Source organism: Trichomycterus rosablanca, chromosome 9, assembly GCF_030014385.1.
Source record: "Trichomycterus rosablanca isolate fTriRos1 chromosome 9, fTriRos1.hap1, whole genome shotgun sequence".
Taxonomy (NCBI): Eukaryota; Metazoa; Chordata; class Actinopteri; order Siluriformes; family Trichomycteridae; genus Trichomycterus; species Trichomycterus rosablanca.
The window spans coordinates 7468763-7496500 of NC_085996.1; the positions used below are offsets into that span (position 1 = coordinate 7468763).

A 27738-nucleotide genomic window follows, 5' to 3' on the forward strand; every position below is an offset into this window, starting at 1 on the left:
TCAAGTTGCCTCTATTGGACCCCTGATCAAGGCTTTTTACCATCAGTTCCTTTTAGCTGTAATTTACTTTGTAAGTGCAAAAAAAACTCACACTGTGCATTTGAGTATTTTATACAAAGCATTCTGCAGCAGGAACAAAAAAGAAAGAAAGTTAGAAAGTACACAAGATAAAGAAAAATGAAAGAATCATAAACGTGACCCTGCACCCCTACTGCTGTGATCCGGGTTTGGCTGGGCATCCACAACAGACATGATTGGCTATGTCTGGATAGCTGAAGCCCGTTGATAGGTTGGCGCCCTGTCCAGGGTATTTCTGCCATGCTTCTAGTGTTTATTGGTAAAATCAGACCCACCACGACCCTGACCAGGATAAAGTTGCTGATAGAAATAAAATAAAATAAAATAAATATAGAATGAAAAGATGTGATTAATGTTAATATTGCACTAAAAGCTTCAACACAGTAAACACACCCGATTATTTAATGACGTATTTATTTACAAAATCAGTAGTCACTTGTTAAATTCACAGTATGAACAAAAACAGTCATAATAATAATAGTAATAATAATAATAATAATAAATCACCTGAATCAGTTTGAGTCGATTCATTTGAATCATCCACAGGAAATTTCATTTTCAGTCCTTTAATCAGACGTGCTGATTTGTTCCAACTGGTTAATTGTACCGTCACAGAACTGTAAATGTTTAAATTCAGTCAAACCATTTCTCCCAGTATATCAGGTCCCAGTTGGAACATTCCTGTTGCATAAGTTATAAGAGATCCAGCATTTCCTGATTGGTGGCAGTCAAGTTCCTGTTCTGTTCAAACGACTCAGAGATTCATCAACGTCTGGAGTGACCTTTGTTTCAGTACGGTCAAGAATCCACCAGCATTTCAATTCTACTAAACATAAGAGTGTTTAAAATGACCAGAACACGCTGTTGGACTCTAGGGGGCGCTGCTCATCCACAGATCGTGGACAGTATGTGGACGCCTCTCTATATAAAGTCAGTATGTAAAGGGTCAGTCAGACCCAGTGCTTACTGATGTGGACAGAAAAAAACAATAATATGCGTCCAACTTTGTGGCAAAAGTTTGGGGAAGGCCCCTTTTTGTTCCAGCATGTGTACAAAGCAAGGTCAGTAAGGACAGATTGTAAGTTATTACAGCACTTTCTGTCTCTCAACTCTTGGTTTTGTGATTTTTGTTAGTGTATTAAATTAGCGCTGTTTTCTGAGACAACAGTATTCACAACAGTTTATTAGCCACGGTCGAAGTCATAACAGACGGGAAACATTTAATCTGGAGAGGACAGGACTGGGTAACTGCTCAGTCGGGCTTCAGAGAAGACTACTTCATGTTCACCCACAATTTACGACGCACTATCACGCGTAAAAAATCTGGAAACGTTTTAACCTCCATTAATTTTAATGTTGATTAAAGAAGAACCTATTTGTAAAATATCAAAACAGTTCTGTGATGCCAGAACGTTATTTCTGCAATGTTTCAATTTGGATATACTCAATTTCCCTGTGGATTCTGATGACCTCTGCTGGTCACACAACACCCTCGTCCTGCTACAAGTGCATGGCTTCAGAGGTTTTTTTGACCAGACAGTCAGTAGGAGTCGCTGTTGCAGCAGCAAGACCGACTGTGTGTCTGCTGAGAATTTTGAACCCAAGAGTCCAGACTCGAAAGTGGTAATTCGAAAGCTGGCAAATTCGACTCCCGCTCCAGCCAATCAATCAGAAGAAAACCGGACCAATTACATCATCATGTCTGTTTTGAACAGGGGAGGAACTTCACTTTAGTAATGACTGTAGTGTTGAAAAACGTTGAGGACTGTGATTTATCTGTAAAAGTAACTCTGCTGGACACAGACACACTGACGTCACTGATCCAGTTTTCTGTTGCTAGAACAAACATCGGCACAATTTCGTGCACAATCGTGGCTCGTTTACTGAATTTAACAAACTGAAAAACATTTATGGCACTTAAATATTTGATGTTTTTTCTTCTATTATGCAAAATTCAGCAAATCAACAGAAAAATACCAGTTTGTTCACAAACTGAAGTTTGTTCATTCAGAAAAACAACAAAACCAGGTGTGTAAAACTTCTGCATACAACTACTTTACATTTCACTTCATTTTATCAACATTATTATTATATTAGGGCAGTTGTAGCCTAGTGGTTAAGGTACTGGACTAGTAAGCAGAAAGTCGCTGGTTCAAAACCTACCACTGCCAGGTTGCCACTGTTTGGCCCTTGAGCCAGGCCCTTAACGCTCAAGTGCTTAGGCTGTAAGTCACTTTGGATAAAAGTGGCTGCTAAATGCCGGAAATGTAAATATTATTATTTGGTGATGGAGTGGTGCAGCAGTCTAGTGGTTTGAATCCCAGCACTGCTATCGGGCGGCCGGGTGTCTACACAGACGTGATCGTCTGATGGATGTCTGAGAGGTCGGTGAAAGATTTGCACCCTGTCTTGGTTATTCCTGCCCTGCAGTCAGTGTTTCCTGGTGAAGCCAGGATCACAGTGACCCTGACCAGAATAAAGTGATTAATAAAAAAGAAAGAGATAAAAAAAAATGAATTATTATTTTAATTTAGTCTTAATCCAAATTTATCCTCGCAGCCAATTAGAAACATTTTCAGTAAAATATTTCTGAACCAGCGTGAGTATTTAATACAGAACTATGGTTTTATTATTATAGTTTCATTTTATTCTATTAATTCTGGTTTTATTGCAATTATTTTATACAGGAATGTTTTTGTATTTATTTTAAGAGATTTTTAGAGATGAACAAATCCACACATTTTAGTGATATATAATTGGGCTTCATTATCTTGTGTGTGTATTTAAATCTGCTTTTTATTTAATGTCAATTTTAAAAGCCATTTTTTCATTCTGTAAAAGGTGATGATTTAATGTATGTATAGTTTTTGTAATGTACAAGGCAAAAAATATTGTTTGTTTTTACATAAAACGATTAAGAAAATTGGAAATTTAAATTAAATTAGCACTAAAACGGACAGAACATCCAATAATCAATAAATAACAGAAGGATCTGGACACACTTTAGCTTTGTGTAAAAAAAATTGCTTTTTTAAGGTGCATAAGTCGTGATCCAAACCGTTAGTCACTACAAGGTAAAACCGTTTGTCTGAATCACCGCACCAAAAATCCCTCACAAGACTGAAAATAAAAATAAAACTAATAAGTGAAATCAGTAGACTCTTTTACAGCTCTTAGCTTCTTCTTCCTCAGGTCGCTGCTTTGATTCAGTAAAAATGTTTACAAAACCTGATCAGTTCATTAATCCGTCATAATTTACCATGTCCCACAGGGGGCGCTCTACAACCCCACCTTTATCTCCAGAACAAAGCATCAAAGTGCGAGACAGGCTCCATCTACAGGAACCTTCAGCTATGATAAAGTCTAAACTGGAACTTTCCCTTTGATCCAGTGTCTCTCCCGCAGCCTGATTGGTCGACTGCTTGATTGGAGGATCGTGTAGTTGATGTTAGCGCTGGATTGACTTGATGACCCACTCGGCGGAGGGGTTCAGCTCCAGCAGGGCCTTCATGTACGTCTCCTCGTCCAGACATCGCTCCTCTACAAAAACACACAGAGGAATGAGTTCAATCAGCCGGTCTCAGAGGGTCATTGAACAGGACCAAATGAGGTACCGATCTAAACCCACAGATTTCCAAAAACCTGTTTAATGTTGGAGGCACCAGACCTGCCAAAAACCTAAATATAATCATCATAAACCTGAGAAACAGTCGGATGTTTGGTGTACATTTACACTGAGATTACTATAAACTCAGAGCAGATACAGCGATGAGCCAAAACACTGGAACCACCCGGCTAATATGCTGTCCAAACCCACAGAGACCTGGACTTCACAAGACATCTGAAGGAGCCCTGTGGTATCTGGTACCAGGACGTCACCAGAAGATGGATCCTCCTGCAGTGCACTCTGGTGCATCTCTTCCACATCATCCCTATATGGCTGTCTACATAATCTTGTCTGACCACTTTGACTTCTTGCGACAATGCAACCCCGTACACAGAAGGGTTCGATGCTCTGTGTATCATGACACACTCACCTCATCACCAGGATTAAAATCAGAACAATGTAAAAAGCAGAAAAGCATCTTCAGATCTGGAAATCTAAAGTGTGTGTTAGTCTGCGCTACTCACTGATGTTTCCTCCGATCTCGTACAGACACAGTTCTTCTCTCTTCACCGTCAGGGAACTGAAACAGGAAGCACACAGTCAACTTCCTGTTGTTCACATTCCCTATATGTGACTGCAAGACAAACATCTCCTACTAACCTTAAACTTCTGGTAACTGGACTGATGGGTGAACATTAGTGCATTGTGTTTGTGATACACCGAATGACCAAACATATGTGGACAAGCCTTCTAATGAATGCATTTAATGTAGAATGAATGATACATAAAATGGCCAAAAGTATGTAGACACCCCTCCAAATGATTACATTTAGTTGACAAGTTTGGTGTAGAGGAGCTTCAGTGACCTGCTCAGAGCATTGACCTCAGCCCTGCTGAAGACTTTTGGAGTGAACTGGAACATCTAACAGGATAATGGTCTTGTGTCCTCATATATTTAACCATTTGCTGTGTGTGTGTGTGTGTGTGTGTGTGTGTGTGTGTGTGTGTGTACCTCTCCTGACTGAGGAAGCGGGTGAGAATATCAGATGCTTGAAGCTCTTCAGTCAATTGAACTGCCATGGAGACCTTTGAGAACTGTGGAGCCTGAACCCTGATGAAGCCGCTTTCCACCTAAACACACACACACACACACACACACACACACACACACACAGCGTCAAGTTTCTGTTCCTCCACTATCCAATAGTTTGTTTAATTCAGAATCTTCTTCCCCGTCTTTAGATGGACACGAAATCAGAAAAATGACCCTAAAATTAGTTCATTGGTACACTAGTCTAATGTGTTGTTTTTGTTGTCTGACTGTGGCGACTCTGACCTGTAATACCCCTATTTGTCCACCAGAGGGAGGTAAGACGATAAAGTCTTGACTTAAAGCAACGTGATTAGAACTAGGACAGCAAGGTGGCACAGCTGGTACAGTGAGTTTAATCCCCACCTACTGTAAACGTCAGTGCGAAGTTTTGCATGTTCCCACTGTGTCTCAAACTGGTGCAGAAAGTGAACTGGCAGCTCTGAGCTGGCCCTAGATGTGGGTTCTGACCACAACCCTATTGGGAATATACAGACTAATAAAAAAGTTACATTTGTGCCACAAAACCACCAGATTTGGTTAAACCAGTTCTGCCAAGCAGAGCAGATCAAAGATCCAACCAGAGCTGTTCCAGAATCTTGTTCATGGATGATAAAACATACAGACATATCACCAAGTATTAACTGCTGTCTATATATTTTGACCCCACAGATTTGTACAATACACTTACAGCAATTATTCAGTCTAAGAAAACAAGTAGTTGCAGAAATATGCTGCGCAGTGAGTTTGTTTTCTTCACAGGTTGCTCTTTCTTCTTACCTCTGGACTTTTGTCCACCTTCTCGCTGTTCTTCTCGCGGTCGTAGGCCATTTTCTTTAACAGTTTTTTGACCGCTCGGTCTCGGTTTATCTTCCACTGGCTCTCCACGTTCTGCTTTCGCACCTGATTCATCACAAACTTCGGGATCTGGATACAAAATCACCACAATAAAACATTATAATTGTGGCTTTCCTGCCATCTCCCAAAAACACACATCGATTTCATCCTAGTGGTCACTAATCCAACTTGAATTTTAGCAATAGGAAATTGCGCTTCTTTAATGTTATTCACAACCACCAGACGTAAACATCTCGAGCTTTCTAGGACGTGTATACTGTGACATAGATCTCCACTACCTTCTTTTCTCAAAGATCTTCTTAAATAAGCTCTAACAAACACAAAGCAGGGCAGCTTTTAAAAACCTGAATCCTCATCAGCCCCGGATATGACTACATTTTGGTAGGTTTCTGTTATTTTGTCCACCCCCTCTACATTATTCTAATATACTAATATGGACATGAGCACAGAACGTTGTACGTACAGTCCAGAGCAGGTTCTGGTAACGTATCAGCAACCGGACGATGTTGGCCATTCCCGCCGCCATTGCGAATTCCTGCTGCTCCGTGTTTTTGCTTCGAAAGCCTTTAAACATGAAGATGTTGGGCGCCATCACCACAGCTACGTTATTCAACGTCATTTTGTTCTGATCCTTGTGGTCGATCACTCGCTGGAGGAACTCCAACAGTGTCTGAGTCAGAAACAGTAATTAATACACAACAATATAATAACTGTAGGAACTGCAGCTACAGGAGAAAATGCAGGCTGCAGGGTTTGGGTGTCCTTATAACTGCTGCAATTATGACCTTTTCGGGGGGCGGTGGGTGTTAGTTATAGCCTTCTTTTTCAGTAGTGAAGTTCTGCAGCTGTAGAGGTGGAAATACAAATCAGGCCATTGGATATGACTAGACTGGGGGAAAATGCATGAACAAAAAAGAACTTGAATGACTTATGACCTAAATGACTGTGGATTATTATAGTGTGAACAGTACAGTGTGTAAATGTGGATTATTATAGTGTGAACAGTAAAACAAGGAAAAGATCTGGATTAGATCTGGATTAGGTGTGGATTAGATGTGGATTACCTTCAGTGTGTCTCTGCTGGGTTCTGGTAGGAGCAGAACTAGTAGATGAAGAGCCTGCAGCTGCTGCTTCCTGGTGGGAAATTCTACAAAGAAACATTATATATATATACGTGTATATATATATATATATATATATATATATATATATATATATATATATATATATATATATACAGGGGTTGGACAAAATAACTGAAACACCTAGTTTTAGACCACAATAATTTATTAGTATGGTGTAGGGCCTCCTTTTGCGGCCAATACAGCGTCAATTCGTCTTGGAAATGACATATACAAGTCCTGCACAGTGGTCAGAGGGATTTTAAGCCATTCTTCTTGCAGGATAGTGGCCAGGTCACTACGTGATGCTGGTGGAGGAAAACGTTTCCTGACTCGCTTCTCCAAAACACCCCAAAGTGGCTCAATAATATTTAGATCTGGTGACTGTGCAGGCCATGGGAGATGTTCAACTTCACTTTCATGTTCATCAAACCAATCTTTCACCAGTCTTGCTGTGTGTATTGGTGCATTGTCATCCTGATACACGGCACCGCCATTGGATGCACATGGTCCTCCAGAATAGTTTGGTAGTCCTTGGCAGTGACGCGCCCATCTAGCACAAGTATTGGGCCAAGGGAATGCCATGATATGGCAGCCCAAACCATCACTGATCCACCCCCATGCTTCACTCTGGGCATGCAACAGTCTGGGTGGTACGCTTCTTTGGGGATTCTCCACACCGTAACTCTCCCGGATGTGGGGAAAACAGTAAAGGTGGACTCATCAGAGAACAATACATGTTTCACATTGTCCACAGCCCAAGATTTGCGCTCCTTGCACCATTGAAACCGACGTTTGGCATTGGCACGAGTGACCGAAGGTTTGGCTATAGCAGCCCGGCCGTGTATATTGACCCTGTGGAGCTCCCGACGGACAGTTCTGGTGGAAACAGGAGAGTCGAGGTGCACATTTAATTCTGCCGTGATTTGGGCAGCCGTGGTTTTATGTTTTTTGGATACAATCCGGGTTAGCACCCGAACATCCCTTTCAGACAGCTTCCTCTTGCGTCCACAGTTAATCCTGTTGGATGTGGTTTGTCCTTCTTGGTGGTATGCTGACATTACCCTGGATACCGTGGCTCTTGATACATCACAAAGACTTGCTGTCTTGGTCACAGATGCGCCAGCAAGACGTGCACCAACAATTTGTCCTCTTTTGAACTCTGGTATGTCACCCATAATGTTGTGTGCATTGCAATATTTTGAGCAAAACTGTGCTCTTACCCTGCTAATTGAACCTTCACACTCTGCTCTTACTGGTGCAATGTGCAATTAATGAAGATTGGCCACCAGACTGGTCCAATTTAGCCATGAAACCTCCCACACTAAAATGACAGGTGTTTCAGTTATTTTGTCCAACCCCTGTATATATCGGGTAATCTTAATATACTTAATATATTGTAGTGCCGGTCCCAAGCCCGGATAAATAGGGAGAGTTGGCGTAAAAACTGTGCCAAATCAATAATGTGGATCACGATCCGCCGGCGACCCCTAACGTTTGTTTGCATGAACGCAGACCTTACAGTATCTGTGACTACAAGAGCTGCAGATCTTCAGATGTTCTGCTGGGATCTTCTGTTCCCAGGTACGTTGTTGCTAAGATCAGGCTAAATTTCTAAATTTGGAGACAGGGGCTGTCGCTGTGGTTCGGCGGAGTCCTTGGAGCCTTGGAAAATAGCTTGGTGACCCGTTCTCAACTGGTATGTTTCAAAAACATTTTATTCCCCCAGGTGTTCTGGGATTTCCTTCAGTCAGAGCATTGTGTTCCTGTAGAACGTCTAAGGTGCTTAAAGACGAGTGAGATTTATATTCAGGGCTGTTAAAATCAAGCCTGGTTTTGTTAATTTAGCTAAATGTGCTTCCTAATTGAGAAACCAAAAGATAATTACATCCTTCCAAAGGTGATATAGGTGTTTTTGCCCCATAAAAGATGATGAACTGAGTAAGATTTGGTCGTCTGGAGCAGATGATAGAATGTGTAGAACGTCATGATGTGCGTTCACGTGCTGACACTCACTAAGGACGGACATGAAAGCGCTGAGGTACTCCACGGTGAGGAGAGGATGAGGAAGCTCTCGGATGAAGAGTTTGAGGACGCTGGCCGCGTCGTGCTGCTTAAGAGTTCCCCAGTTAAACGAGCCCTCGTAGAACTTCTGCTCCAGTTCCTGACACACGACCTGCACAACAAACACACCCAGGATTTGCATCAGCGTTCACAATAAACAAATCCAGCACACCTTCCGCACCCCGACTGCATTTGCATCTGGCTGACGGTCTTTTGTCTCCTTTTGGAAATTCCACAAATTTATTTACTTTCTTTGTGCCCTAGCATTAAACAGGTTAACCACATATTACACATGTACACTATGTGGCCAAAAGTATGTAGACACCCTTTTTAGGTACTAAGTTCAGGTGACAAAAATGCTACAGACTTCCAAATGTTTGGCATATCTACATTTTTTGGCCATATATTGTATATAGTTTCATTTTCGGTCCCTATCTCTCCTACCTTTACTCTGGTGGCTGCTCCAGGGACCCGTAGAAGCCCCTCAGTGTCCAGTCCTTCCTGTTCTATGTGAGAAACGAGCTATAACAGGACAGAAATGATAGATGCTTCATCAAAAATCTACTGTACATCAAAGGAAAATGCTAAGCAACTTTTCTTTTTAATTTTTTTCAGTACGTACCCGCTGGAGTATCATTGGCACACGGGTACCAGACACCTTCTTCTGGTCCTGATCCAGCAGCGTTGGCAAAGGAACCCCGAACAACCCGGATTCTGTGAAACAAACACCACAACCTCAGATATTTCGGAAAACTATTGTGTCTAGTGTAAAGTTATCTAGTCCATATAGAAACATGCACTATAAACACAAAACATGGTCAAAAGTATGTGGACATCTCTATTTGGGCTTGGCATATAATCAGTAGATCTTCACAAACATTGATAATAGAAGGATTTGGATTAAAGGCAGTGGCCTCTCAACTGAGCTGTTGTTGTTTCTAGTTATTCCAAATAAAAATGCCAGCCATATTTTTGTCTATCCTGATAAGAGTGGTCTTTTTGAGGATGATAAACCCCTTAACTAAAGGGCATGATGGAATTTAGATGAATCATATGCAGTGGCCTTTGCAGTTATCCCAGCTGAACCCCGTTATAAGATTTTGGACTTTAAAGGTCTGCGTTTTGTGTTTGAGTTTATATAGGATGTTTTTTTTAGTCCAGACTGACCTTTGACCCTTATCCTGAGAGGTCTGTGAGTCTTGAGTTCAACGCGGGCCGTATCGAACAGAGCACTCAGCTCGATCAGAACCAGTCGGTGTACCTTCTTCATGTCGGCCGGGGACAGGTCACCTACCTTCGTCGTCCCGGTTTTCTCTGGTGCCACCCGAAAGTCCTGGTGAGGAAGAGATATCAGAGAGGGGGAATATAGGAAAAGATATTCAAAAATGTTGCAATTCTCTTTTTAATTTAGATTCCAATTTACATATGTTTAATTCCTCTCAGAACTTTGGCTACCCCTGTTAGCACAAGTCTCCTCTGAAGCCTCCCTTGAGCCAGTCTCTTAACCAGAGTCCATGAGTCTATCCGAAACCAAGTGATCTCTCTACATAGATGCATTTTACATTATCCTACGCTCCTGAGAAGAAGGCATGTCTAAATTCATAAATATCTCAAAATGCTGCCTACTAAGGTGCCTTATTTTGATGCTGAATAACGAGGGAGCGTCCGATCCTTCCTTAGCTGGCAAATCAATACTGTTGCTTTATGTAACCAACACATGTACTGCACTGTGTGTCTTTATTTAACATATTCAAACTACAAGGACAAAGATCTGAAGAACTACACACACACACACACACACACACAGATTCCTTTATCTTAGAGCAGCCAATCAGACTCTGATTGCTGCTACACACACAGAGTAAACTTTGCTCTTAAACTCACACACACACACACACACACACGTGATAAATCAGTGCTAGCGTTAATGTTTGACGCCTCACTCACAGGTAACCTGTCGTCCGCCTCGTCGACTGGAGGCGTGACCTTTGACCCGTCCCTGTAGCTGAGAGCCTGCTCGGAGAACGACACCTCTTGGTTGAGATCCGTCTCCGGTTCGGCACTGACCTCTCCGTCAGGCTGCGTCCCATTTCCCACAGCCACACCCTCACCTGTGGAAACAACAAGCCAGATCAGATTTACAGCTAAGCGCAGCAGCACTGGAACTGACGGAGTCACATTAATTTGCCTTAGGAAGGGTGTCCACATACATTTGGCTATATGGTGTAGTTGGAACGGGTTCTCAGACTTTCTTTCTAACTGTATCTGAGCTAAGTGCTTCTTTCTCTCCTTCTGTATGTATGGATGTATAAAGGTCAGTAGTGCCATTAGCGGACGTGTGCCGACTTCCTGAACACTTAACCTTGGCTGTATTGTATACACCAAGGAATTCCAGCACAATGCAAGCTTAGCAATATCAAGATGTGTCTCAGAGTCCACCCACTGCAAACAGAATAGGTTGGGCACAGTTTGGAAAGGCACCCCATGATCTATAAAGACACAATTTACACTGCATTGCCAGTACAAAAACCAAACCATGAAGTCCAGGAAACCATCTGTGGATCTCCACCTCTATTTTTAGGACAAGGAATACATCATGACAAGGATATAAAATCTTATTTAAGGCTTTAAATGTTTCTAGGAATACGGTGGCATCAATCATTTAAAAGTGGAAAAAGCTTGGCATGACCTCAAACCTTCCTAGAACTGGCCGTCTGGCATTTGATCAGAATGGGCGTTGGTCTGGTAGGTAGGTAAGAACCCAATAATAACTACAGCTACTACAACTACAGCTACATAACATTACATAATGATCACTACATAATAAGCTACAAAAGTCCTATACAGAGATGAGAAAACCTAATGGATGGACAACCATCTCTGCAGCACTCCATAAATCAGACCTTTATAGCAGTGTGGCAAGAGTGAAGCCACTGCTCAGTAAAAACATGTAAAGCAACATGAGGAAAAAAATTCTCTGGTCTAATGAGATGAACATTGAGCTCTTCGGGCAGAACAGAAACACAGACTTGTTTCTTCATTTCATCATCACTTGTTTATCATTTGGCTAGTATCATGTCTACTGCAAAACATGGTGGTAAAGGCATTATGCTATGGGTGCTTCACAGCGGCAAAAACAGGAAGACTGGAAGGTACTGAGGAATGGATGAATGCAGCCATATATTGAAACATCCTTGAAGAACCCTGCCCCCCAGAGCATAAACAAATTCAGACAGGGGTGACAGTACATGTTTTAACACAGCAGTGACCCAAAGCATGCAGCCAAAACAACAGCAGCTTAAGGCTGAATCTCTGAATGTCCTTGAGTAGCCTGGTCAAATCCTGAACTCAAACTTCTTTTAATATTTCTGCAAAGACCTGAAGATTATAGTCTTGCCAAGACTATTGGTAATTCCCAATCTGGAGAGGATCTGCTATGAAGAATGGAATAAACTGCCTAAATCAAAGTGTGCAAAGCTGTAAGAGATGTACTGAAGAAAACTAGCAGCTGTAACTGTACCCAAAAAAACTTACACCAAGTATTGTTGTGTATAATCTGAATGTATGAATTTTTTTGGAAGACACTAAAACGTGGCAACTCACCAGCTGATTCTGCTTCCTTTTTACTTGCTTCACTTCCTTCTGTGGTCTTGGACTCATCATCCTAAAAGAAAAGAAACAGGAAATAGAATACGATATATATTCACTCTACAGCATGTCTATTTACTTCTGGATAGCTCTTGTAAAACAGCTGGACCGCAGTCTAATACACCAAACACTGACCACAAGTTTCAAGTCATGGGTTCTTAGTGGTGCCACCGGCCTGGCTGAGACTCCTACTGAGACTTGCTGAGACTCTTACTAGACTGGCTGAGATTCCTACTGAGACTGGCTGAGACTCCTACTGAGACTGGCTGAGACTTTTACTGAGACTGGCTGAGACTTTTACTGAGACTGGCTGAGACGTCTACTGAGACTGGCTGAGACTTTTACTGAGACTGGCTGAGACTCTTACTGAGACTGGCTGAGACATCTAAGACTGGCTGAGACTCCTACTGAGACTGGCTGAGACATCTACTAAGACTGACTGAGACATCTACTAAGACTGGCTGAGACTCCTACTGAGACTGGCTGAGACTCCTACTGAGACTGGCTGAGACTCTTACTAAGACTGACTGAGACTCTTACTGAGACTGACAGACTGGCTAAGACTTCTACTGAGACTCTTACTGAGACTGGCTGAGACTCCTACTGAGACTGGATGTGACTCTTACTGCTTACAGTCTACATTCCAACTCATCCCAAAGATGTTTGATGGCATTAAGGTCAGGGCTCCTTGCAGGTCAGTTGTTTCAGACCAAATTTATCAAAAAATATTTTCACCTTATGCTAAAACAAGAAAGGGGCTTCCCCAAACTGATGAAACTAGGAAGCACACAATTCACTAGAATGTTAGAAAGTTGTAGTATTAAAACTTCCCTTTACTGGACCTAAGATGCCCAGATTATCAGAAACAGTTCCTGTATCGCTGATGATTTTTCTGACCTTGTTGTCCTGAGGTTTGAAGATGTCCCGGACGTCTGGGACGCTGTAGGGTTTGTTGCGTTTGCGTAGCGTCTCCAGGCGTTTGTGGACGGCGGCGGCTTGTGTGCGGGTCAGCGTGGATAGCAACACCCTGCTATCCTCACCGTCCGAAGCTGACTCATCAAACAGGGTCGCCAGCCCCGCCTCCATCAGCCACGCCTCTTCCTGCTCGCCCTCTGCCATGACAGGACATGACATAACCAATATTATTAATTATAACTGAACAAGCACAATGGGCTCAGCTGGTAATAAAAAATAATCTACAACATGATGTATTGTTAAAAAAAATTTCCAGCCCAAACTGACAGGACATTTATTTATTTTTTGTAATATTAGGATTTTAACGTCAGGTTTTACACACTTTGGTTTCATTCATGACAGGACAGGTAATTACTGGTTACACAAATTTAATGTCAAACACAGTCATGGACAATTTTGTATCTCCATTTTACCTCACTTGCACGTCTTTGGACTGTGTGAGGAAACCGGAGCTCCGGGAGGAAACCCATGCAGACACGGGGATAACATGCAACCGCTACACAGAAAGGATCCGGACAGCTCCAGCCGGAAATTGAACCCAGGACCCTCTTGCTGTGAGGCAACAGTGCTACCCACTTAGCCACCGTGCCACCATGAGTTTGTTGACCATCTTATTCCAAATCCATGTACTTGTAAGGTCAGGCACTGATGGTACAAGAGAAGCCCTGGCTCACAATCAGTGTTCTGATTCATCCCCAAGGTGTTCAGTGAGGTGTTCTTCATACCAAACTACATCTTTGTTAACCTTGTGGTGTCCTCTAAAAATTCTGGTTTTCTCTCGCCTCTCAAAATCATGCAAAAGGTGGTGGACTGTGTGAGTGTTGGCACCCTGTTCAGAATGTATCTCTGCCTTCAGCCCAGTGTTTCCAAGTGGTGTTAAACCACCCCCCCTACCACCACCACACACCACACACCACAAACCCGACCAGAATAAAGCAATTACTGAAATATTGATTCACATCTGAAAAGCTGTTGAAACAATGATGGAGTTATCATGGACACAGAAGGTATAAAAGATCCTTCCTGCGTGGTCAGTGTTAGAAATTCAGCAATATTCAGGAGCCAGGAGACTTCGGGTCATTAGGAGTAGAGTAGTTTATTGACACATACAGATGTATGGGCACAGCTTGGAAGACCGACAGAAAATCTAACTACACATATTTTGGGGAGACTTTGGTCAGGAATCAGATACTCCAAACCACTGAGGAATCTGCAGCCTCCACTTCCTGTAAAGATGTGCGAGATGTTTATTTCCCCTTTTCCAGTCCTACAGGGCTTGTTTATGGCCACTTCCTGCTCTTTATAGCTGTTATTGTACTCATGCATGAAAATGACTGCACACTTGTTGTCCACACTTGGAAATGTTGCAAACACAAGGGGTGGACAAAATATTGGAAACCAACACTACATACTACAGTATGAAGGAACTAAAGGATTTGGGTGACAATTTGCATCTGAATAACATTAGTTGAGTCATGTTTTCATCACAACTATATTTGTAGTAGGGGGTTATAGTTTCACTTCTTTAAGCAATGACGTGGTGAGCATTACTTTACAGTCTGCACTCCAGCACGTCCTTTACGACCTGAGTGACGTTTAAATGTGATGATTGTGAAAAACATAGAATGAACCTGGATTCATCCTGGTGTTCGGCAAAGCACTTGTGTATAATTTTAGCAGTATTAATAGGAATATTATTATGATGCTGTATGAAAATTCCTAGAAAATAAAGGTTTTCACCATAGGGTGCACCTGGTTCTGTACAATGGCCATATATTTGTTGACCAGACAAAGTATTCATTGGATCCAGTAGTTTCCACCAAATGCTTCTTATACTATGGGTCCATTCTTAGCAGGTTAGAAATATTCTTTGGCTTTCTAAAAAACATTGTTCTTTATTGTTGTCATTGCTCAGGGGTCCCAGTATTCTGCTGCTTGAGTAACTTGAAGTTGCATGAATGCAACACCATGAGTCATGGTGTAAATTCAGATCTATAGAACTTTTTATGTAATTATTTGCTTTAAATTCACATTGTTACCACATCAGCCTTGTAAGCAGCTGACCAGTTACGTTCAAGCCTTACCAATGCGAAGCTGCCACTGTTGGGCCTCTAAACAAGGCCCTTAACCCTCAATTTGCTCAAATTGTATTCAGTCATAATTGTAAGTCGCTTTGGATTAAAGTGTCTGATAAATGATGAAAATGTAAATGTCGGTTACAATGTCATTAGGGCAGTTGTAGCCTAGTGGTTAAGGTACTGGACTACATTTACATTACATTTTCAGCATTTAGCAGACGCTTTTATCCAAAGCGACTTACACAATGAGCAATTGAGGGTTAAGGGTCTTGCTCAGGGACCCAACAGTGGCAACTTGGTGGTGGTGGGGCTTGAACCGGCAACCTTCTGTTTACTAGTCCAGTACCTTAACCACTAAGCTATCACTGGACTAGTAATCAAAAGGTTATTGGTTTAAGCATTATCAATGCCAACCCTCAATTGCTCAGACTGTTTAATGTCAGACAGTACTGTAATACACTTTGGATATAGGCGTCTGCTAAATGCCAAAAATGCTTAGAAATATCCCTGATTTATCATGATATCATTATAAAAACAATATTCCATCAGAACTCTGACCTGGTTCTTCATCTCTACCTTTGTGAGTTGCTTCCTAAATGGATCGGATCATTAAAAAGTGCCTGATGTCACTGAAGCTTATGTAAACTGGATGCTAATTTGTGGAATAAAAAGACTCATGTTGGGAACCTGAACATTAAACGTGTGTGTAGGTAAATAAACACTCACCATCAGCTACTTTTAGCTGCACCTCCTCCTGAGGTTCAGCGTCTCCGCTGTGCTGGATGATCTCCATCTCCTTCCAGTAGTCGTCCATGGCCAGCTCATCCAGTGAGTCCTGAGAGTTACAGCGCTTGTATGCCGGCCTGTCTGCTCGCGTCCGCTGTGCATTGTGCTGACCCGCCTTTCGGCTGTAGAGGAGCGAAGAGAGGTTAGAAAAGCAGGAACAGAATGAGATGTTATGACTCTGAATATCATATAATGTAGCCAACATACACCGACCAACCATAACATTAAAACCACCTCCTTGTTTCTACACTCACTGTCCATTTTATCAGCTCCACTTACCATATAGAAGCACTTTGTAGTTCTACAATTACTGACTGTAGTCCTTCCATTTCTCTACATACTGTTTTAACCTGCTTTCACCCTGTTCTTCAGCGGTCAGGACCCCCACAGGACCACCACAGTGCAGGTATTATTTGGGTGGTGGATCATTCTCAGCACTGCAGTGACACTGACATGGTGGTGGTGTGTTAGTGTGTGTTGTGCTGGTATGAGTGGATCAGACACAGCAGCGCTGCTGGAGTTTTTAAATACTGTGTCCACTCACTGTCTAGACACTCCTCCCTAGTAGGTCCACCTTGTAGATGTAAAGTCAGAGACGATTGCTCATCTATTGCTGCTGTTTGAGTTGGTCATCTTCTAGACCTTCATCAGTGGTAACAGGACGCTGCCCACGGGGTGCTGTTGGCTGGATATTTTTGGTTGGTGGACTATTCTCAGTCCAGCAGTGAGGTTTTTAAAAACTCCAGCAGCATTGCAGTGTCTGATCCACTCATACCAGCACAACACACACTAACACACCACCACCATGTCAGTGTCACTGCAGTGCTGAGAATAATCCACCATCCAAATAATACCTGCTCTGTAGTGGTCCTGTGGGGGTCCTGACCATTGAGGAACAGGGTGAAAGGGGGCTAACAAAGCATGTAGAGAAACAGATGGACTACAGTCAGTAATTGTAAAACTACAAAGTGCTTCTATATGGTAAGTGGAGCTGATAAAATGGACAGTGAGTGTAGAAACAAGAAGGTGGTTTTAATGTTATGGCTGAACCGTGTATGACTAAATCACCTCTGTGATTGGCTTGTACTATATCGGCTCACAACCTATTTTCTAGTTAATCCCAGTTGTTTAGTTGGGTTCTAAACCAAACCCATCAACGTGTCTTTTTATAGAGCTTGGGAATTGCTGCACTTTCCAAACACATTGCCACAAAGCAAATTATTTTTATACTTGTTAGCAATGGGTGTGGCTGGAAGATCTAAATCTAATAACTAGGCCATATAGTGTATGTAAAGTAAACAGTGGAGGTCAAAACTTGGCATACACTTGTAATGGACATGCGCATTACAACAGTCTTGAAGTTTTTAATGATTTCTGCACCTGTACTTATTCTGTGGCTGAATGAATAAAAATGGTTCATTCAAATTTGTTGGCATGGAAGCAGGAGGTTCTTTCTCTAAGCTCAATGTGATGTAAAACTTGCTTGACTTTGGACGCTTGTGTTCTAGGCAGGCCTGAGTTTTGATGGTACATGGAAAACATGTGACCATCCAAACAAATTGCCTTTTAGGGCACAGTGACCGTTGAGATTATCTTCCCAAACTTGGTAAAAAGACCACTGGTTTACATACTTTTTACTTCCAAACACTTATTCTATGTTTGACAGTTCTGATAAATCTGTAACCTCCTCTCTGAGATCAGTACAAAGCTTTGAGGACTTTTCTGTTGTCCGCCGTCAATTTCAGGCCAACGGCTGCAGATAAACTAGCCATACTTATATGAACACAGAGAAGCCACAAACCAGTGGAGAAAGAATCATAATTCACTGACACTTTCTGAGATGCAGGTAAACACTTGACTGTATCTGTACATCAGTGGCGGCTGCTGGTCTTTCAAACAGGGGAAGCTCATTGTCGGCTTACATAATAAAATTTGTCAATTTATTTATATATAAATTCTGCCCTCCGTTCCTTTTCAAGAAAATGGCCTGAAATGGGATGCAGTTTGTCTTTAGACTTCACTCGCAAAATCCGCGATGGGACTGAAGCTTTAAGTGATAGCTGTCAATCAAAACGGTATTCAGCCTTTCGACTGATCCTCCAATCATCTTGCAGAAGCTCAGCGTCCAGACCCGCCCACAGCTCCATTCACCCCCAGAGACGCTCAGCGTCCGGGGGCGGGACAAAATCGTGGCATTTATCCAATGACCGACGAGTTTCGAAGCAATGAAAAAAAACCCTCCCATGCAGCCCCATAGAAGTGAAGAGACACTCAGCTTCTGCGGGTAAATGCATTGAGCTACGGGAATGTATGAGAAGTTCGAGTCGGTCGATTTGTGATAATTAGCTGATTCTGAACGAACTCGTCTTCGAGATGAACGTGTTCTAACGCATTTGTCAATGAAATGTTAACACAACTGTACATATTTGACCATTTAATTTTTGACATTTTAGGGGAAGCTCAGCTTCCCTTGCAGTCTTAGAGAAATCGCCACTGCTGTACATGTATAATGACAGTATGTGTACATGGAGCAGGCGGTACTCCTGAGGGTACAGGAACCACTGGCAGGAATTAATAGGGTAAACACAGATTCCTCACTTCAGCTGTGAGAAAGAAAAATGTATCACAGCTCAACTAATCCTGACTCATCGACTGTGTAGAAACCAGAATTCATTAAACACTAACACCAGAGAAACAAGCTGAAGCAGGCGTGAGGACCACAGAGGAGACGGACGTGTGCAGTGATGATGGATTTCTCAGGTTAGGATTGATTGTCTTGGTGTAAACCGAGGCTGAGAAGGTTTCATTCACACTGCAGAGGTAAAGCATTATTTTACTGCTGAGACTAAAACAGAGCACAATAGTGGTGCTTCTGCTCTCTGATTTCAGGTTCTCCAGTACAAAATTCAAATCTGTGCTACTCATGCACTAAAAACAAAACAGCAGGATCGTTCGTCCGGTCGCCAACCAGACGAAAAACAACAAAATAATAATAATAGGTTTATAATAACAGCATAATTGCTATAAAGTAAAGTAAAACAAAGTGAAGACAGAAGATGTATCAACAAAAACAGCTACAATTCATTTGTATTTTTTAATTCTAATTATTTTCAAAGACACACACTGAGCCAAACTGAGTAATTCTGAGTCAAACTGAGACACATTAAGTCAAAACACTGAGTGAAACTGAGACACACTGAGCCAAATTTTGTAATATTGAGCCACACTCAGTAAAACTGTGCCAAACTGAGACACATTATGTCAAAACACTGAGTGAAACTGAGACACACTGAGTCAAATTGAGTAATTCTGAGCCAAACTGAGTAATACTGAGGCAAACCGAGTAATTCTGAGCCACACTCAGTAATATTGAGCCAAACTGAGTAATACTGAGCCACACTTAGGAATTATAAGCTAAACTGAGACACACTGAGCCAAACTGAGTAATTCTGGGCCACACTGAGTAATACTGAGGCAAACTGAGACACACTGAGCCAAAACACTGAGTGAATCTGAGCCACGGAGTCAGAGAGTTAGAATTTAATGGGTGTTTTTTCCAGGTCAATGTGAAGTTTATTTACATACACATGCAAAAAACTAAAGAAACACATTCACCCTTCTGCCATTCATTAATCCAGTCCCTCAAAACATCATTTCATGTAACAGCAGACAGGTTTAGCTTCATGTTTACCAGTAAATCGACTCTCCAAAATTCTGTCTGATGAAATTGTACATGTTTGGACCTGATCTGCTTCTGTTTATGTTACAAAGAATTTGCTCTGAACATTTTTGGCTTTTCTCATCTGAAACTATTTGCTGTAAAGCTAAACAATCGCAGGTTTTATACTGACACATCACACTAAGCAAGGCTGAGCACTGGGTCGCTGTCAGGAGGAAAATGCCAATATGGTTTTAGTATAAAATAAAGAAAATAATCCTAATTTTGGGTTTAAAATACAAATTTAATTAAACATGTACAGTGTATCACAAAAGTGAGTACACCCCTCACATTTCTGCAGATATTTAAGTATATCTTTTCATGGGACAACACTGACAAAATGACACTTTCACACAATGAAAAGTAGTCTGTGTGCAGCTTATATAACAGTGTAAATTTATTCTTCCCTCAAAATAACTCAATATACAGCCATTAATGTCTAAACCACCGGCAACAAAAGTGAGTACACCCCTTAGTGAAAGTTCCTGAAGTGTCAATATTTTGTGTGGCCACCATTATTTCCCAGAACTGCCTTAACTCTCCTGGGCATGGAGTTTACCAGAGCTTCACAGGTTGCCACTGGAATGCTTTTCCACTCCTCCATGACGACATCACGGAGCTGGCGGATATTCGAGACTTTGCGCTCCTCCACCTTCCGCTTGAGGATGCCCCAAAGATGTTCTATTGGGTTTAGGTCTGGTGACATGCTTGGCCAGTCCATCACCTTTACCCTCAGCCTCTTCAATAAAGCAGTGGTCGTCTTAGAGGTGTGTTTGGGGTCATTATCATGCTGGAACACTGCCCTGCGACCCAGTTTCCGGAGGGAGGGGATCATGCTCTGCTTCAGTATTTCACAGTACATATTGGAGTTCATGTGTCCCTCAATGAAATGTAACTCCCCAACACCTGCTGCACTCATGCAGCCCCAGACCATGGCATTCCCACCACCATGCTTGACTGTAGGCATGACACACTTATCTTTGTACTCCTCACCTGATTGCCGCCACACATGCTTGAGACCATCTGAACCAAACAAATTAATCTTGGTCTCATCAGACCATAGGACATGGTTCCAGTAATCCATGTCCTTTGTTGACATGTCTTCAGCAAACTGTTTGCGGGCTTTCTTGTGTAGAGACTTCAGAAGAGGCTTCCTTCTGGGGTGACAGCCATGCAGACCAATTCGATGTAGTGTGCGGCGTATGGTCTGAGCACTGACAGGCTGACCCCCCACCTTTTCAATCTCTGCAGCAATGCTGACAGCACTCCTGCGCCTATCTTTCAAAGACAGCAGTTGGATGTGACGCTGAGCACGTGCACTCAGCTTCTTTGGACGACCAACGCGAGGTCTGTTCTGAGTGGACCCTGCTCTTTTAAAACGCTGGATGATCTTGGCCACTGTGCTGCAGCTCAGTTTCAGGGTGTTGGCAATCTTCTTGTAGCCTTGGCCATCTTCATGTAGCGCAACAATTCGTCTTTTAAGATCCTCAGAGAGTTCTTTGCCATGAGGTGCCATATTGGAACTTTCAGTGACCAGTATGAGAGAGTGTGAGAGCTGTACTACTAAATTGAACACACCTGCTCCCTATGCACACCTGAGACCTAGTAACACTAACAAATCACATGACATTTTGGAGGGAAAATGACAAGCAGTGCTCAATTTGGACATTTAGGGGTGTAGTCTCTTAGGGGTGTACTCACTTTTGTTGCCGGTGGTTTAGACATTAATGGCTGTATATTGAGTTATTGTGAGGGAAGAATAAATTTACACTGTTATATAAGCTGCACACAGACTACTTTTCATTGTGTGAAAGTGTCATTTTGTCAGTGTTGTCCCATGAAAAGATATACTTAAATATCTGCAGAAATGTGAGGGGTGTACTCACTTTTGTGATACACTGTATGTCTAAAGTAATGGATGGCCATGATTCTGTTGTATTAATTAATCAAGCAGTGTGTTGAGTACTGTAAGATTACAGTGAACTGTATCATTAAAATTCAAGCTTGATATTTACTCACTCACTCACTTTCTGACACACATACACACACCCATTCACCTATAGGGCAATTAATTCACTGTCTCCAATTAATCTGACTGCATGTTTTTAGACTGTGCGAGGAAACCGGGGCTCCCAGAGGAAACCCACACAGACACGGGAAGAACATGCAAACTCCACACAGAAGGGACCCGGACCGCCCCGCCTGCGAATCAAACACAGGATCTTCACCGAGCCACCGTGCCGCCCTCAGCATGATATTCATTTTTACTAATTGAACAAACTTTGTTTGTTTGTTTTTTAACACCATGTTTTCACATGTGTGATATTTATTTCAGGAATCTGTGTTTTGTGCTTGTTTTACTGGTCTCAGATCATATGTATGTTTACAGTCTTTATTATTGAGGATTTTAAGGATTATTTCTGTATCATCTTGGGTGAGGATTTCTTTTAATGTTTTGAGTATATGTAGTCTTTGTCTTTCACTGTTATACTTTGGACATTCGTTCTAGACGTGTTTTATGGTGATGGGTGTCTGACATTCTTTGCAAAGTCTGGGGTGGCCTCCTGGTATCAGGTGTTGGTGTGTCAGTCTGGAATGGCCTATTGTACATCTATAATGATTGTGCATCATTAATAACAATTTGGAAGCAAAACACACAGTAAATAAACATACATAAACAATATGGTCAAAGCTATGTGGACAGCCCTAGTCTCTGAATCAGAATTCAGCTGTACTGAGCCCTGACCTCAACACCACTGAACCACTGAACACCTTTGGGATGAATCGGAAAGCTATTTGCAAGCCAGGACTCACCCAACATCAGTACCTAAACTTATAGATTTAACTGAATGAACCCATATTCCCACAGACACATTATAAAATTGTAAGGGAAGTCTTCCCAAAGTAGTGGAGGTTTTATAGCTGCTCACTATGCTCTAGTCTAGTGCCTCTACACCAAGCTTTTCAAATCATGCCCTTATGCACCTTTAATCACAGGGGTGGGCGGCACGGTGGCTCGGTGGGTAGCACTGTTGCCTCACAGCAAGAAGATCCTGTGTTTGATTCCCAGGTGGAGCTGTCTGGGTCTTTTCTGTGTGGAGTTTGCATGTTCTCCCTGTCTGTGTGGATTTCCTCTGGGAGCTCCGGTGTTTAATATTAAAACTAATGAACCTTGCGTAACCAGGAGAGGACTTTTTCCAAACTGTTGTCACAAAGTTTAAAGCATAAAGATTTTATACACCTGTTCACAATAGTTGTGGCAGAAGCATAGATGTATTTATTTATTTATTGATTTGGCGAATACTTTGGAAGTGATTTTATTAGAATCATTTCATTGTCTGCACTGGCTTGTAGACTGAACTGACTTAGATATTAATTACCTCCTGTATCTAAATCTCATTAACACGCGCTACAGACGCGGCTACAATAACAGACACCATGTGTGTTTAATCAAGCATGTTCTCATTAAACACGTCTAATAGATCTCTACCAGCTGAGACCGAACACAATTACACGAGAACAGGACTCAAGTCATCCACTCTCACAGGGCCGCTCCTCTTTTTTTTACTTCTAAACATCTTTTAAAAATAATTTAATTTAATTTACACAAATTACAATTTTAATGCTAATGTTTTCTACATCAGTTTTACATATACTGTATCTACATTGTTAGAGAGTGCTGCAGTTATAACCTGAATGAAAAAAACTTTCTAATGCATGTTTAATTAGCCTTTGTGCAAACCCCTGAGCCTTTAATTAGCCCTTGATCAAAGTCCTTAGCCCTTAGTTAATCAAAGTGTATTCAGTCATATTTGTAAGAAGCTTTGGATAAAAGTGTCGCTAAATACCACAAATATAAATGTAGAAAATCCACAACTCTGCCTTGGTCACCCATGACCCTGTCGCCGGTTTACCACTCTTCCTTCCTTGGACCACTTTTGATAGATACTGACCACTGCAGACCGGGAACACCCCACAAGAGCTGCAGTTTTGGAGATGCTCTGACCCATTAGTCTAGCCATCACAATTTGGTCCTTGTCAAACTCGCTCAAATCAGAATCAGAATCAGATTTATTGGCCAAGTATGTGGATACACACAAGGAATTTGGTTCCGGCTGATGGTATCTCTCTAGTATAAATACATTATACAAGCAATGTATACATTAAACATTAAACACAAAAATATACAAACTATAAGACTATATACAAGCAATATATAGAAAATGTATGGACGTGTGCATGTATGTATGTACAGTATTCAGTGACCAATGTATGTATGTACATATAAGCAGAGGAACACAATATATGGTAACATACCAGTGGCAATATACAGTAATATACAGATAATGTAAGTAAGCAGCATGTGGAATATTTACAAATATAACAGTAAAGTGCACAGCATGTAGGATGAGTACTATAATATTTAGTCAATTTTTGTCAAATCCTCACGCTCGTCCATTTTTCCTGCTTCTAACATCAACTTTGAGGATAAAATGTTCACTTGCTGCCTAATATATCCCACCTACTAACAGGTGCTGTGATGAAGAAATAATCAGTTATTCAGTTCACCTGTCAGTGCTCATAATGTTTTGCCTTGTCAGTGTATATATTGTAATTGGACATTACAAGCTTGTCAGTTATCAATTAACCATTGACTAATCAAGGTCAGTTACCAGCAAACTTAATTGACAAAATTCACAACCTATTAGTAGTCCTTTTCCCCATTTTTCTCCTCAATCTAATCATTGCCAAACCTCATGCTGCTTACTTGAACCCTGCACGTAACGAGAAGACCTGAGACTATCACACACCCGCTCCGACATGCTTGTAGTCAATAGCTGCATCTTTTCACCTCCCAGTATCTCACCGCCTGAGATTTGAACTTGCGATCTCAGCGTTGGTGGGCCAGCACATTAGGTTGCAGCGCCAACCAAGCTCCCACATACATGTAAAGATGACAAAATCTTCAAATCAAAGACCTCGAGTTTGTTGTGTTAAGATCATTTCAGCACCACCATGTCCTACTAACTGTGGGTGAAACTAATTAATGTATAAGAACTGCTGTATGGAACTGGTTTTATAACCATATGTCCTTTATTTCCGTGTTTCTGGTCCTGTCTACAAATGCCTTTCCATACATCTTACATCTCCTGACTATTAATCCGACTCTTGTTTTGAGCATGCTCTCTTTCATTCTCATTCTCTCTCTTTCTTTCTCATCAATTGACCAGTCAGGGAAATCACCAACCTACATCAAACAGTGGATAAAGACCTCAGCTGGGCTTCCCTGCCTTCTTCTGTCTACGTAATGATGTAATTTTCTGGCTGACGGTTTCCAGTACATTGTAGGGTCGCTCACCCAGCTGCTGCACCAGGAGGAAGAAGCACAATAACAAGAGCATCCGATTTCAAAAGGGCGCTGGGAATGCACTCTAGTGTTTCAGCCCGCTCTCTGGCGAGAGAAAGACGCCATTATGTTGCGCCAGTGATGGAAAATAAAGGAGGGTTTATTAATAACTACAGCACAGCTGAGGCACCAAACAATAATGCAAATAATAAACTGCAAAAATACATGAATGAACCACACAGGAAAGATATTAATGTACAGAACAAATACAACCAGTTCTGAACATGATTAAAAACACTAGCTCACTGTTGTGTTTTGCTTTAGATCAGCAGAACAACTAGGCACAATGCATAGACAAAATAATGGAAAATAATAATGGCACCAACATAATATTGCATTAATTCGATGACGCTAAAAAAGCAGGGCAACCACTGGCCATCAAACCAACCTATAATCATTTTAGCAGGATGTTTAATAATGTAAAAATGTGCAGAAATGACTGTATGCACAAGAGGATGCACTTGGTCCTGTAAAATTTGTTTGTTTTCCAATTATGCAATGCAATCTTTGGGCCAACTGACTTCCACCAGGTATCAATATTGATTCTCCATCATTGACAGGAGACACTGAGAGTTAAAAATCTTCAAACATGAATTGATTTAATTTGACTCATTATCCCATATTCCATTTTCTATTGCTCAGGAGACCAAGCATCCTGGAGGCCAAAAGTACAAGTTAAGGCAGCAACACATTTATTATAGAATTGTATAGGTAGTGTTAATGACAGTCAGTTCCAGGCACCAGGGTTTAATCCATGTGTCCAGTAACTATCTGACAGGATCTTCTGGTTCCATGCAGCATGTCATTCAAAACCATTCAACAACCATTCCAGTAGGTGGACTGCACACTATAAATCAAGCCTAGGTATTAGTTTGACTGACTGAGTGAGTGACTAAGTGTTTGACAGACACTCTGTGATGGACTGCCACTCCACTTGTGCCCACTGTCTCTTGGATCAGGCTTGGACCCATCATGACCCTCACCAGAATAAAGATGTCACAACAGTACATGAGTGAATGAACCAGCTGCCTCAGGGTAGTCCATTTTGCCCTGCAAAGGATCTGAACCTTGTCCAGGATTTATTGCTGCCTTGCGTGAAGTCAGTCCAGGTGGTGCTAGACCCACCGCGACCCGAAACTGAGTAAAAATGTATGAACTAACGGAATAAGACACAAAAATGGGCATTATGTCCCTGGCCCCAGTACCTTCTATCAATGTTAGCTGTATGGCATTTATGGAAAAGTTTGTACACCCTGTTGGAATGGCATATTTTGATACATTTCTCAGAGGAAAAAGCAGATGCATCATATATGGTACATACATGGTGCAAACCTCTGCACATTTTAATGCACAATGACGTGCAACACTGGTGCAACATTATGTATAAATTATTTGTTCCCAGTGTGGTACATTCAGTGCATAAACTGTGCATTAGCATTTGCAAAACAACATCAACAAAGAATGGACCTTGACCAGGGGTGTACCAACCGGTGCGTAAACCTGTGTGTATTTATTGCTCTGTGTGTAAACTGAATATTGGGTGGGAACAGCAGACTGCAATATTTCCATGCTCTAGTCCACAGCAGTATGTTAGAATTGCGCACATTAACACATAGCCTGTTATTCCTGGATTATTCATTAGCGGCATTGTTCCCAGTTTAGCGCAGTGTGCCAGTCCTGTGCCATGCATCCAGCCGCTCCTTTGTTAAAACGCACCGTCTTTTGTGCGTGTGTGCGCGTTTAAGAGCGCAGCCTGGCACACAGCGCACCTTATTTATCTCAGATGATTCAGACTTTGCCCTTTACTCTTTTGCTCCTTAAATAGATCTGATGGCAGAGGAGCTCACCTCGGTGCTGGAGCTTCAGGATCATGGTTGGAGGCGGCAGCGGGAGCAGAAGAAGCTGGGACCGCCTCGCCGGTGCTGCTGAACCCGGTCAGGACCACCCGGTGCGCCTCCTGGTTACGATTCATTACTGCGCAACATCATTCAACTCACCGCAGACCTTAAAAATAAAAATATCCACCCTAGAAAACCCCGTACCCCCCTGACCAGCACCAGACTGTTCCCTAACGACGGGCACAACCAACCAACCCAAAAACTCCTCCCAGCCACACAGGGGCGGAACGATTCCTGCTCGGTTCAACTCACTGAGTCGATTCAGATAAACGAGTTTTGAATCTGATTCCATTCGCTGCTCCGTTTGTGAGTTGACGAGATAATTAGTTTATATTAATATTCGCTTCAGATTTATTCAGATCATGATCGCGGTGGGTCTGGTGCCTTCACTCTTTATTTGAATCAATTGA

General features: G+C 41.9%; 1 protein-coding gene across 1 annotated transcript; it reads right to left on the bottom strand.

Moving 5' to 3' along the window:
* Nucleotides 1-475: 475 nt before the first annotated feature.
* arhgap18 (Rho GTPase activating protein 18) lies at nt 476-27713 on the bottom strand. Its single transcript, XM_063001779.1, has 15 exons — nt 27278-27713; nt 16246-16427; nt 13364-13578; nt 12422-12482; nt 10766-10929; nt 9986-10151; nt 9441-9532; nt 9263-9340; nt 8771-8930; nt 6698-6780; nt 6097-6303; nt 5556-5702; nt 4698-4816; nt 4210-4265; nt 476-3618 (listed from the first exon to the last, which is right to left on the bottom strand). The coding sequence occupies exons 1-15, from the start codon at nt 27400-27402 to the stop codon at nt 3527-3529; spliced, it is 1947 nt and encodes a 648-aa protein (XP_062857849.1). The 5' UTR covers nt 27403-27713; the 3' UTR covers nt 476-3526.
* Between the last annotated feature and the right edge of the window lie 25 nt (nt 27714-27738).

Coding starts and splice junctions, on each gene's coding strand:
- arhgap18 (XM_063001779.1), bottom strand. CDS start 27,402: ATGAATCGTAACCAGGAGGCGCACCGGGTGGTCCTGACCGGGTTCAGC. Junction 12,483..13,363: donor TCAAACCTCAGGACAACAAG/GTCAGAAAAATC, acceptor CTTTTCTTTTAG/GATGATGAGTCCAAGACCAC. Junction 4,817..5,555: donor AGGTGGACAAAAGTCCAGAG/GTAAGAAGAAAG, acceptor GTGTGTGTTTAG/GTGGAAAGCGGCTTCATCAG.